Source organism: Coturnix japonica, chromosome 2, assembly GCF_001577835.2.
Source record: "Coturnix japonica isolate 7356 chromosome 2, Coturnix japonica 2.1, whole genome shotgun sequence".
Classification (NCBI taxonomy): Eukaryota; Metazoa; Chordata; class Aves; order Galliformes; family Phasianidae; genus Coturnix; species Coturnix japonica.
The window spans coordinates 18,692,399-18,706,391 of NC_029517.1; the positions used below are offsets into that span (position 1 = coordinate 18,692,399).

A 13,993-nucleotide genomic window follows, 5' to 3' on the forward strand; every position below is an offset into this window, starting at 1 on the left:
TTTTGGTTACAGAAAGCTATGTAAGAATGCATATCAAACTCTTGTCTGGTTTTGCTTTGTGTTTTCCATACAAAAGAGGCTTGGAAAGAAAATGAGTGTTGCAAGTGTAACTGTGCCTGTACTTAGATCATGAGCTTACAGAAGAGCCAATAACTGCTGATTTACATAATTGACTTCAGGCATAGGGGAATGGAAAGTAATTTTTAAAAATTCACAATTTTAGTCTGATTAGTAATTTTTCCTCTCATGAAATAGTAACAGCCATAAAATTAATCCCCTGCCAAGAATTGAGATCAATATTACAGTAATTTGAACTGAAATGAGGTTTGGTTGCTGAGTCAGTTGTTGCGTTCTGTCTATATATATGCAGCCATCACAGCTAAAATATAGACAGTACAGCAGCTCAGTTCAGAAACGTTAATTGAAAAATTTATTGACTTGGATAGGGAGATTTCTTCTGCACGATTGAGATTGGATGAAGGAGTAAACAAAAGGCAATGACAAATGACTGTGTGTCCAGCTGAGGGGACTTTATGGTATTAGGAGGAAGGGAACTGTAGGGGTCTTGTTTTATTTGATGATGTAGAATCATAGAATCGTTGAAGTGGACAAGATCATCCAACCACCTACCATCAATACTGCACCATTAAACCATGTCCCTAACTACTACATCTGCCTTTCCTTAAATGCTTCCAGGGATGGTGACTCCACCTTTTCTCTGGGAAACCTTTTCCAGTGTCTAATCATTCTTTATGAGAAGAAAAGTCATTCTTAACTACCTAAAAGACCTGGGTCACAAGTTAATTTTTTGGATTGTCCCAAGTGAAGACACGTGAACTTTGTGTGGATCAGAAAAATCTCAAGAACTTGGAGTTATCGTAAATATGTTTGGAAGACACAAAAGCCGTTGTGAGAAGAAAACCAAAATAAGCTGCGGCAACTGGCAAATGGACATAGAGCTCAGGCGTACTTCTGGGGGCTAGAAGGACTCACCAGCAACTTCCTTCCCCCAAAAGCCAACTGTGGCTGTAGAGGCTTTAGGGTGTTCAGGAGAGGTTGTAAGTCTTGCACAGAGCCCATGGGAAGAGCTTCACTGCTCCATTTCAAGCCCTTTCCTGTCACTGTCATGGGCACTGTGTTCTGATGGGGGCCTGGAGTTACTGCTGTACTACAGGTACCTTAGTCTTGAAGTGAGAAACGGTCGATTATCTAAGGTTAATTCAGGTACAGATTTGCTGAAATTGTTGATGCCAAATATTCACGCAAGGGGTGTGAAGATAAGCACGATGACAGGTGTCCTTCCAAAGTGTCTGTGTAGGTGCAGTTTGAGGAGGGCTCTGGAAGTACAGTTGGTGATATGGCTGAGGTGACCTCATTATGGAGGAGCCAGGAGGGGTGGTCCCCTTCCTTTCTGCCCCACTGTTACACTTGGCCAGGAGACCTGGTGCCTTTCCACCCCCGCATCTGCCCGGTCTGTTGACTTTGGCACTTGTAGACGCTTTACTTCAGCAGTTTGGTTTGATAACCTGGCAGTGAGCAGTTCATTTTGTTAGGCTGGTGCTGCGCTGGGTTAGCAAATGAGATTGGCACAGTGACAGATTCAAGGGACAGCAGGGCAGCACAATAGAAAGAGGAAGAGCACACCGTGGAGGCAGAAGAGTTTGCTCTGTAGACTCTTTGGGCTCAGAGCAGCTATGCTGGAGCAATAGGTTGTTAGCATGTGTGGTTTCACCTCTGTTTCATCTGCCTGTGCCAGCTGGGGATAACCTCTTCAAGGAGTGAAGCGCATATAAATTGACTGTTTAGTTACCTGAAAAAAAGAGAACGTGCAAGTGCCTAGATAAAACTGTAATAAAATTTTAACGCAGGAATTTGCCGCTGTACGTTTATTAGCTGACATCAGTGGAGTGCTCTGATGGAACTGGAATGCAGCTTACTCTGCTGGTAGGCAGAGTCCCTTCAGCTGGGTTTCTCAGAGCTGGTGATGCTTTGTTAAAAACTAACCAGCAAAAAGCTGAAAATACGCTCTTCCAAAATGACATCTAGCTTTGCATTCACAAGTTTAAGAAATGAGTAGATTAAGTCTAAGATTGGAAATAAAAAAGCTCTTGTCCTCTCCCTGCCCCATTACACATACGCAGGTTTAATTAAACAAGAAATACATCTGCTTTAAATTGTTTTCATCAGCTGTTATTTATAGAATTAGGAAGAAGCCGTTCCAAGAAGACATAACGCATCCATTCAGCACAGCCTGCCCTTTCAGGCCCCCTCCCCAAACTGCTGATGATACAGTAGGTAGAACTGTGGCTTAAAAGCCCTGGGAGCTGTGCAGCAGTTGAGCTCAACGTGTTGTTATCCTCATAGTGTCTCAGAGCTGATGTTGCAAAATCGGCTGCAGGCTTCTTTGAATCAGGGGAGAATTCTAATGCTGAGCAAATGAAAAATATCAGTGCGTGAACTTTTCATTCCATGTTGATCTCCAAACAGAGTTTCAAAGCGCTCTATTAGGAAAAAAAGAGAGGTCTTTATGCTGGGATTACTTTTTCAGGTCTTGTAAAGAATGCATTATGCGTGTGGCAAGATAAAGCTTTGAAACTCAACTTCCATCTGCGCTGCATGACAGTATCTTTATATAATTCCATGTCTGAAGTGCAGGGTTTGGAAATGAAATTAGTTTGTGTCATGCACAGTTCCTGTAGAGATCAAAGGCAGACCTGTTAATGCAACTATTGCTATTCATGAGTTTCATAGCCGTGTGAGTTTCGAGTTCATTATAAATGCTTTTTTTAATCACTTAACAATAGGGTATCGGAGTCTCATCTGGGCATTATGCGTATAACCCTCACTTTTTCTTTTTTAATTAAAGCAAATTCCTACTTTTGTTCTGATTTTTTTTTGCCAATAAATTAATTTTGGTGGTGATACTCTCGGTTCTAACAGGTCAGGATATGCAAATCCTCTTTCAAATGCTGGATGCTCGTGTGATGAATGTCTTTATTTTATTATCCTTTGGCTGCCCCTCCCTCCCCCTTAAATACGTGGTTGTGTAGCAGCCTGGTTGTCATGGGAAGTGGTGTAAAGTGCTCTAGTTTTTATAGCAGAGTTCCTTTTGTGGCTGTCCTATGTAAATGTGTGCATTAGCATTGGTAGATAATGTATTTTGAGCAAAACTACTGTATTTATCAATTCTAATTTTTGAATGCTTTGTTTAATAGATTTGAAAACGTGAAGAGACAGTAGAGCACCTGCTTGACCTTCATATCACACTACTGTGCTTTATTTGAATATTGAGTATCACGTTCAGTTATTTTAATTAGGGTAAACCATTTCAGTCCTCTGGAAATTAAATTCCTGTGCATTATGAAATAAGCAGCATTGCCAGCAATGCCCGAGGCGCTTGTAGTGGCACGGAATGTTAGATGAAAATGCAGATGAATCAACCTGTGCTGCTTAGGAGGGCAGGAAGGCCTCAAGTGAGACCTGCAGGCAGGTGGGCACCCCAGCTCCTGGTTGATTGTCTGCTGAGATGGGGCGAGCAAGGTGTGTCTGTTGGGCATCATGGATAATGGATGTCTGCTCCAGCTGTGAGAATGGGCTCTGCAGCTCTCGGTACAGCAGATCTCTACTGTTTCTGAAGAGCAATGGAAGGGGAAAAAAATATGGTCAGTTAGTTGTGTATCTGGGGGGAAAAAAATCTTCCTTTTGAGGTGTGATAGCTGTGATTAAATATTGCAGTACAAGTGCTCCGAGCTTGCAGAGGTCTGTACTGATAGTCTTTCTCATGACCTGTAAAGCTGAACAATATTTATTAAATTCAGATTGAGGTGCTAAAAAGAGTCACCATAAACAGGCTTTTGGTCTCGCTTCATGAACAATATGGAACTAAACATTAGTTTGATTAATTCTAGAGTTAAACATCAGTTACAACTCTTAAACATCTATAACTAAGTTTTGTTTTTTGAAGAAGAAAATTAATCTTCCCATCGTCTTTCAGCACTGGTGAATCTGCCATCTCATAAACTGTTCTCTTGTCAAATTTTCTTCCCACTAGGCAGTTATGCTTGAATTTTGCTTACACTCAGTGTACAGCTTCTGGGTCATACAGCATCTCAGTCTGGAAGTTCCTTGGCTGTCATTTCCTGTAGTTCCCCTGTTGTGCTCAGTGATCCAGCCTTCTCTCACAGTGCATGAAGAGGCTGAGTTCTTCAGACAGCCAGTCTCAAAACTGCTTTCCCCTCTTCTGGATTTTTACATAGCTCATCTCTGAACTCCTCTGGTTCCTAGATCAGTAAAGTTAGGACCTAAGATCAGAGCCCTGTCAGGTGGTCCTTACTAGACCAGTGCTGTGGACAGAGGGAAGTGGAAATCTTTCTACTTGATGTTGCTTCCAGGGGGACCACGTCAGTTAAGACCCCTGTCTCTGTTTCTGGAGTGATGTTACACACACATCTTTTTTTTCTCATGTGAACGCACTTTACTTTCTGATGTTCATTTTTCAGTAGAGACTTCTTGATAAAATACATTAAAAAGATATGTAAACATTTGAGTTGGCATCTGTGGCTGGGGGATGTGAATGCTTCTTTTTCTAGGAAAACGGTTTCCTTTAGATAAATTAAAATCCTATTGTTCAGCTGAGGGGCTGACCTTGCACATGGGCAAGAGGTTAAGAGGCAGAAAGGCTTATCCATTCGGCGTGTAGGATTCAAAACCAGGCAGGCTGCCAACAAGCTCCAACTGTGAGGCAAACACAATTTAAAATGAAGCTCATAGTGTTGTTTTTTGTGTTATTGTGGTTTTTTTTAAAGTGAGCAGGAAGTTTTCTTTCTCTAATCAAAACTAGATAACTTAAATATTTTTCTTTGGTAATATCCTGACATTGTCCATGGATAGGGGACCTCCAGAGGAAAAGATAAGTGCTAACGGCCGCCTATTTCAGCCTGTTCCCAAAAGAGAGATCATCTGTCCAGCAGACATCAGAGGGAGTCTGCCTGGCAGAGGAGCGTGTGCGCAGAAACCAGATTGCGAGATTGGGACCTAAATAAGATGGTAATCTTTGATTCTCAGTCATTGTCATCACTTGTTCTGTTTGTTTCAGTGTTCGAGTTTTGACAGTGTGCCATCACTGGAAGTTTTTCTTCCTGTAGAATGTTACCGGCTTATTTGAAAAGCAACAAGGAAAAGCAGTGTGGGTTTTTTTCACTTTTCAGTGTTTCGATATTGGTTCTTAAGTAAGTTTTCCCCAACTGTGTTCACAGCGGTGTAAAGAGGGGCTGGGAATCCAAGAAGTGGGGTTTTGGTTGTGGGAGCAGTTACCGTAAGGTTACTTGTGTTTCAGGGGAGGTGGCGTGGTTCATAAAGCAGATGGCACAGGAGGGATTGCTCAGGGAAAGTTTAGACTTAGTTAAATCTCAGAAATCAGATTAAGTGGACAGATGGGATTCTGCATTTCAGTGCTAACATGGAAGGCGTTTTTTTGTCTTTTATTTCACTTTCCCAAATGATAACCTTGGAGATGCTGGTTTTCTTTATATAGCTGACGATAAATTTAGTACTAGGAAAACAGAGTTACACTTAAGCAGCTGTTTTCTTTATAACTGGTAGTTTTGGTTTGCTCTCATTTGAAAAACAAATAGAATGTGATTGCTGAGGGAAGACAAAGAAATTCAAGAAGTTTAGGCTAGAGTTACTTGCTTGGCCATATACAAACAGCAGCCTTGATCTTCATGGGATTTAACCCTGTATTTGCTATATTCCCCCTTATCTGCTTTTCCCACTTTGTTTAGAAATTCTCAAAGATAAGAGTTGCATGGTTTTCCAGGTCGCTCGATTTATTTAATGGCTGTAGGTGGCCCATTTCTGCCTGCAGTGCACACGTTCTTTTTGCTCATTCAAACAGGGTATGTTCACTAGTGGAAATGAGCAGCAAGCACAACCAGCTCTTGTGTTGGACAGGAAACACTGCTGTAAGAATGCAGCGGCAGGGTGTGTGTGCTGGTGGTGGCAGATGACTGCTGGCTCTGCCTGTGCATACCCAAGTGGTACCGGGAGCCAATAGGACACCACAGGCATGACAGCTCAGGTCCAAAAGAGTCCCATTCACACCATAGTGGTCAGGATCCAGGTGAATTAGTTATCAGCTCAGGCATAGCCTGTTGTGAATGTGGCTGGCATGTCTGGGGCATGAGAGTGGTCACAGTTTTGAATTCACCAGTCTGGAATCTGTTACCTCAGCCAGCTCTTCTTGGCTGCATAGAAAAGAAGCACCAGCACTGGCCATATGCCTCCTATTTCCAGGACTTTCTTCATCACACTTCTGAAATTTACTGCAGAGGTTTGTTTTCATGGTAATCTTTATAGATCATTCTTATCACTGTGAATGTTTTAGAGTTTTCTTTGGCAGTTTCGGTTTAAAGCTTGTGGTCATTCTATTGCTGTGGGAATCACAGTGATAACGCAGGTTCAGTGTTCATGACTTCACTGCTGCGTTAGATAAGGAAAAGAAGCTGCTGTGTAAGAGAAAACCTTAATTTAAGCAAATTATGGACATTTCATGTGTATGTCAGTGAAGATAATGCATGGAAAGAAAGCAGGGCTGTTCAAGCTGCTAGGATTTTCTGTCAAGGAAAAAGAAAAAAATCTAAATAAAAGAGGAGAAATAGCCTCAGTGATTTAGTAGCAGAACATCAGGACATATTGGGTTCCAGCCTTCATCACTGTCATTGGGAAACAGCATTTTGGAAACTCCTGTCTTTCCATAGCAGAAAAGGATGGTTTCAGGCTGCAGCCTGTATATAAGGAACTACAGAATAAAAGAGAAATGAATTTCCTTCTGGAAATACTCATGGCTGGCTACCTCTCTTCGTCACTTAATCAATTCTAGTTATAGTGCCTATACTAAAATTCTGTCTATAGGGAATCAAATAGGTTTGAAATTTGAGTTATTTCTAATCTTCGTCCTTGATTACTATTTATCAGTGTAGCTCCATGGCTCCTTGCTATGTATGGTTGTTTAAGGAAAGGCTTGCTTCCGTGTTACTGAGACTGGTTATGTATGGTGTTCAGCTTGTCTTACTCCATTGCTTTTCTTTTAATACATGACCCATTATTCTTAGCCTCATCTGTTCTGGGAAATATTATGACTGATCTAAAGTTATCTGGCTTTAGGTGTATTGTTCCTACGGGTTCTGAAAATAAAAACTTGTATTGCTTTTTGTCTTAATGTTTGTAAATACTTGTAGAATTCATAAATACGTAGATACACATGAATTCCTCCTTTTATTATTGTGGCTTCCTTTCATATGCATGAAATTCCACAAGTTTTTGCTCATCAAGCAAGTTTTCTAAGGGGGCATTCTGTACATATTCACCAGTGTATGTGCACTGTTTTTTCAGTATATGTTGTTGACTACTAAATGCGAAATTGGGAACAAGTCCAGAGTCTTTAGTAGCTAAAATGTATTTCATGCTGATCCCCACCAAACTGGCATCATCCATTGCCAAGTTCTAAGGCGAGGGCTGTGATGATGAATTTCTCTAATGGGGATTTTGTTCTGGGCTGCCTGATATTTATACTTTTGTAATCTAGCATTTAGACAGAAGGTCTTTGCTTATTAAAGGACCCAATATCCTTATAGCTAAAATGCCCTTAGGATAGAGGTGCTGATATTTTGAAGGGTTGTATTAGATCATGTCTTTTTTTAAGTGTTATATTGCTGTGTTATGTTTCTCAGCTTACTCAGCTGTGTCATTTCACTACTGAAATTCACAACCTAGCTTTTGTTGAGCTCTTCATTGTTCTTGATGTGATGTCTTGCTGTTTTATATGAAAATCATTTCTTTACACCCCAATATACAGTATTAGTATAATAGAACTTTATCCACAATACTGTTCCATAGAAACTAACGTGTTTCTGAATACATATGAAAATGAAGTCCTGCTCTCATTTCTGGGCAGAACATGAAGAAATGAGATGTGCATGGGGTGTGAACATGTTGCTTGTTAGTGGCTGCATTTCCATGACACAAAAATTGAGGGATTTCACAAGATATTGTGCAGCACAACCTTGTGAGATGAAGTAAGCTGAGGGAGTAAGGTTTGTGAAAGAACAAGGTAGTTTCCAAAGGTGAATGCAAGGTCAGGAGTGTTGGGAGAGTGGGAGAGAAGAGAAAGGAGATAGATACTCATTTAGGAGAAAAGAGACAATCCAAGGAGTGGTTTGGTTGAAGCCATTAGAGCGTTGCTGGGTCTTTTCAACACAGCATTGCATTTAAGTCATAGCTATTGGAGAGGCAACAGCTGCTACCTTACAGCATAAAATAGAGAAACCATTGAAGGCACAGAAAAATATCATCAATACAGAGGGTCCCTTTCTGAAGGACTGTCTTGCAGTAGCCACTTCGCTTTGTGTAGTGAAAGCTTTGTGACACAACATATGGTTTAATCATAAGAGTGTCTTAAAGTGAACAAATATTGTGCATCTGGAAGCATTTAAACAAGCAGTTAGTTTCTGGGAAAAGGACACGTTACTCAAGTAAAATATAGTTCATTGTGTTGGCTTTTGACAGTATGTCAGCAATATGTATGGTACTCCTGACTGGCTTAACAATCACTTTTCCACCACTTACAATCTCCAGTTGTGCATTGGGATGAGTAATTCACTAGTGATATCTGCTTGCCACTTCTGACACTCGGTGCTGTGATGTATTTGCCCCTTCAGAAGGAAGGCAAGTGAACAGAGAGGCAGGAGAGGTGTTTCTCTCTTGTCCATTGCTAGCACTCTGCATCCAACCTGTTTGTGCCCTGTTTTGAGGATAAGGGCCTGATTGTGTGGGGTTTCACTGCCCTGGTTAGGCGTAAGCGGAGAAGCCCAGTACCAGCTGGAATGTTCAAAATCTCTGTATCACAGCTACATTCCCCTGGGCTCTGCTCACTCCTCGTGACTGCGAATGGTCTCATTGTAGAATCGCAGAATGGCCTGGGTTGAAAAGGACCACAATGATAATCTAGTTTCAGCCCCCCTGTTATGTGCAAAGTCACCAACTACTAGACCAGGCTGCCCAGAGCCACATCCATCCTGGCCTTGAATGCCTCCAGGGATGGAGCATCCACAGCCTCCTTGGGCAACCTGTTCCAGTGCTTCATCATTCTCTGTGTGTTCTTTTGCTTCTCAGAGACCCAGCACATGGTCAGCGTCACGATAGAGCCTGCAGTGTCTCTAAAGAGCAGCTGCCTGAATTGGGGAGCTGCAGGCCAGCAAGAGAGGCCACATTGTCACCAAAGTTTTAGATGTTAGCATCTAGCTCCATGTCTTGGTGCGTGTTGCTGTGATGGCATGTTCTAAGTTTTGCTTCCTGCAGAAGCTGCTCTGATTATGATCACTATGATTGTTTGTCATTACAGAAGTAACCCTGAAAGTCCACGTGAGTGATGCCAGCACGCATCAACCAGTAACAGAAGCCTTCATTGAGATTTTTACCAACCAGATCTCCATTGCATCTGGAACCTCAGGAGCAGATGGCACTGCCTTCCTCAAGTTTCAGTATAAATTGGGCAATCAGCTGATAGTGACTGCTAGTAAACATGCCTATGTGCCAAATTCTGCACCATGGAAACCTGTAAGATTGCCTGGTAAGAGATCTTTATTTTTGTTCTGAGGTAAGATTTTGCATCTAAAGGAAGTTATAATTTTGTATGATGTATTGTAATGCTTGCATTCCTGGGTGGGAGGAAGAGTATCTGTGAGTTGCAGAAATGCAAGGTTCTTTCCTCAGCTAAGCTGTGGCATCAGGGCTGTGCAGAGATCCACTCTCCTACCTGTCCTTGTTACATCAGTTTTCAAACAACTCTTGATGCTCTTACAGCTCCACAAATCATATAAATCTACTCCAGATCATTTTCTTTATAGGAACTCTGTTTTTAAGTGCTCTGTTTCAACAGCTGTGACGTACCAGTTCTTTTATCTCCCAAGATGCAGCAACAACTGTTTTTCTGTAGGCTGTAGTTTACAAAACTGCTCTGGACTTTCAGCTCTTGGCCATATCCTATAGGACAGTTTATATCTGCAGTTATATTACCCAGATGTAAAGATTCTTTCTAACATAATTAACATGATTAATTTCATCAGCAGACAAATATAATAATAATAGTTAAATGATATTTTTTGTCTAAATGGCTCAAAATTTAGTCCATCTTTAAGGATATTCAGGACTCAACTGGACATCCCCCATGCATGGTTGAAGCAGGTGACTTCCAGAGATCCACTCCAACCTTATTCTATTTAGAAACTTTCTTAATGTTTGTTTTTTGGTGGTTTTTTAATGTTTCAGTAAGATGAAGTGCAGCTTCCTGGTGTATTTAACATACTCCTTAACACACAGTCAGACGTGGTTAGAGCATGCCATAGCCTTTTCTTGCCCCTTGTCTTGTATCTTTCCCACTCACACCATAGATCTTTCCAACACAGCCTGGAATCTGTTGGTTATGGTTTTTTTGCTTGTTGCTTTTCTTAAAAATTGATTTTGAGGGAAGGGATTCAGGCATGGTGTTGTTTTGGTAAGTCATTGAAGATTAAAGAGCTGTAGTTTTATACTGTTTCCACGAAATCTTTATTTCTACAGCTGAAATCTGAGCTTTGCTCAGAAAATAGATTCCTTTCACCTTTAATCTTCCCACACTGAAATTGGCGGATCATTTGCCATTGATTTAATTGGGAGTAGAATCCATTCTCTACCCTAAACTTAATCCTTCCTTTGATTAAAGAAACAACAAGTTACAACTTGATACCTCTCATGTTGATTTAATGGGTTTGCTCTTTGAATTACCCTATTAAAGAAATGTGACATAATAGTTCAGATCTCAAATATTTAGGCTATTATTTTTTATACTGTAAAGCTTCAATGTCTGTGGTGCTTAATAAACTCACTATTTATATTTAAGTGCTCCCCTATTATGCTTGTAAGTGGCATAGCATGGTTTTGAAAATGCAAAATGTTTGTGGTGGTGGCTTTAGTCTGGGTTCAGCGATGGGAAACAGTCAGCATATTTAAGTCTTGACTCTGCAGCGTACATCCTGGGTACTCACAGAAGGATCTTCATTTCCTGAAAAAACAGTACTTGTAGTCATCGTCCCACAGACCAGATATGCCGTTCTGAGCTGCATTCCACCCACACCAGTGGTTTAAGCTCACGTGCCATCCTGTATGCTGTGGTGAATTAAATATATAGGGTTTTATTTCCACCACCTCAGTGTGGAAATGATAACCACACGTGGGAGTCGCTTTGAAAGCTGTAGTGTGGTAATGTTTAAAGCGCTGTAATAGGACTTTCTTGAGGTATCGCAGTCCTTCCATCATAGGCAAGATACATTAATTATGATCTTATGCTAAAAGACTGTGTAGCCACTGATCTCATGGTAGCTTTAAGAACCTAATGTCAAGAATTGTCCTCGTAGTTCAGCAAACAAACTTTTCTCATATTAACCAAAATAATTACTGTCTCTTTACCGCTTAAGCAGGAGGATTATTTATTTATGTAATGATAAATGGCAGGAGGAAAAGATTAAGATCTCTTTCTCCATTAAACTATTTATCAGCAGAGCCATGACTGCGCTTATTAACAGTTCATTAATATAACATCACTTGAGTTGTTGAAGTGTTCATGATGGAAGATGTGCTCCCCTATCTGTTCTTGGCTACACGTAGATTTTTCTTTATGAATAATTCGAAAGAAAGTAAAACTGAATCTACTAGTTCATATTTAAGCAGATGTTTGGGGGAGAGGGAAATTACTGAGCTATCCCAATTCAAACTAGTGGTAGTGTCAGCCAACACAAACCATGCAGGAAGGTGGTCCTAGGATCAGAGAATGCTTGCCATGTTTCTGAGGGACCTCATCTGGGAAGTGGTGGCTGTGCAGAAGACATGTAAGATGTGGTAGATGTATGTTTGACAATAAGCTTCTGATGTAGCACTGCAAGAAGAGAGAATAATCTGTAAAATAAGGAAAAATAAAGACTAAGGAGATGGAGCAAACTATTTCAGCATTTGCTCATGGTGCAGCTGCTCTGGTAAATATACATTTAGTTCTGGATCCACAGTTCAAGAGGAATGTTTAAAACTGCAGAGGTATATCAAGAATGATGAAGGATTGAAAAGTATGGCATACAGGGCAAGATTTACACAAGCTTGATTTATTTGGTTCAGCATAGGAAAAGTCCAGAGATTGATTCACCATGGCCTTAAAAATGATGACTTCCTGTTTTTGTCATGCATAAAAAGATTGTGCAAAAAAGCCCACTGGAAGTTTAGGAATTATCTATGCATTATAATGGGGTGTAAATGTAAAGCATTGGTGTGGTTTATTGTATTGAGCCCCCCAGGGTGTCTAAGTTATATCAGCTTTCTTCTTACAAATTAAGTTATTAAAGACAAACACATTTTGTACTTGTGACTGTGGTGCTACTTACATTAGGCATCCTTACTTACATTGTGTAGATGTTTCACATGCAGAGCATTTGAAAGGAAATTCTCAGCTGTCATTGCAATAACCGTGTGGTCTCTTTTGTTTCTAACATCTGTGCTAGAATAATTCAGGTGGAAGAGCCCTATGCCTATCAGGGTCCATCTGCCTGGCAACTTCAGGGCTAACTAAAAGGTATTAATGAGGGCATTGTCTGAATGCCTCTTGAATACTGACAGGCGTGAGGCATCATCCACATGCTAGGAAGTTTGCTCCAGTGCTTGAGCATCCTCACAGTGACAAATTTTTTCCCAGTGTCCAGTGTGAGCCTCCTATGGCACAACTTTATGCCAGAGCTGCAGAGAGCGATGAGGTCACCTCAGCCTGGTCAGCCCTAGTGCCCTGAGCCCCTCCTCACAGCCTATGTCTTACAGCCCTGTTACACACTTTGTTGCCTTCCTCTGGACACTTTTAAGGGCTTTAACATCCTTTTTATACTATATTGCGGAGTCTATACTGCAAGTAGAATTCAGGATGAGACCACACCAATGCTATATGCAGTGGGAGGATCACCTCTTTTGACCAGCTGGCTGTGCTGTGTTTAATGCACCCCAAGATGTGATTTGCCCCTTGGCTGCCAGGTCACACTGCTGGCTCATGCTGAGCTGCTCTCCCACCACTCAGCTCCCATTTTTGCCCATGTCCAACATTGCTCCATCCCGTGCAGCACCTGGAATTTACCCATGCTGAATTTCATACCATTGGTGATTGCCTGCATGGTCTCTGGTATGAAGAAAGGCATCTTCACTGAGGGGAAATGTTAAGACCAGATGACAGTCTGAAGAACTTGTGCTGTTCTTCTGTTCATCAGTTCTGGAAATGTTTTCATGAGCTTGTGGTCACTTCAGCATGGAACAAGCACTTCCCAGATGCAAGTATGGGATAGTGCCCAGGTATCAAACATGACTAGTCTGTATTAATTTCCTCCTCTCTTTCTATCTTTGAAAACCATGCATGAAGCACAGAGAGTTCTAATTCTTACTGTGTTTATGGGTACATGTTCTTATGGGCGCATGAATCAGAATCAGTGGCTAAGTCTGTGTGTAATTATGTTCTTCTGGGTTTGGAAAGTTTGGAATGAATTTGTTTCCTAATTTTCACTCTGGGCATGTATGCATATATACCCTCCCAATGCACCAGCACCCACCCACCCACCCACCTTCTAAGGAATGTCTGCATCCAATGGCATGCAGATTTCTTGCAGCAAATGCCATTTCACTGTCCGTTTTAGTGCCACATGATAGAATGATGCTGATTCTGCTATATGCAGAGGTTTTGTACTGTAGGTAGTGACTCAATATGGACATGTTGTAGTTTAGAGCCAATTATTCAGACTTATTCACTACATATTGCATTTCCTTATGAGTTTTTATGTAAGCATCTCAAAGTATTTATAAGTTAAGTTTCATTAAAATTTTTCTTATGTAAGAAGTATTCAGTTTCACCACAAAATTAATTCAGTCAGACTCAGTTAGA

At 41.0% G+C, this 13,993-nt stretch overlaps 1 protein-coding gene across 4 annotated transcripts in view; it reads left to right on the plus strand.

Annotated features, from left to right (window-relative positions):
- The window catches only part of FAM171A1 (family with sequence similarity 171 member A1), an 82,398-nt gene that overhangs the window by 36,799 nt on the left and 31,606 nt on the right, over nucleotides 1–13,993 (plus strand). For 2 of the 4 annotated variants that reach the window (XM_015853417.2, XM_015853418.2), the window contains exon 2: nucleotides 9,401–9,628. In XM_015853417.2, coding sequence (XP_015708903.1) covers nucleotides 9,401–9,628 — 228 coding nt within the window. Of the gene's footprint in view, nucleotides 1–4,929; nucleotides 5,047–9,400; nucleotides 9,656–13,993 lie in introns of those variants that run through there. The other 2 variants (XM_015853419.2, XM_032443083.1) reach the window with 2 other exon arrangements.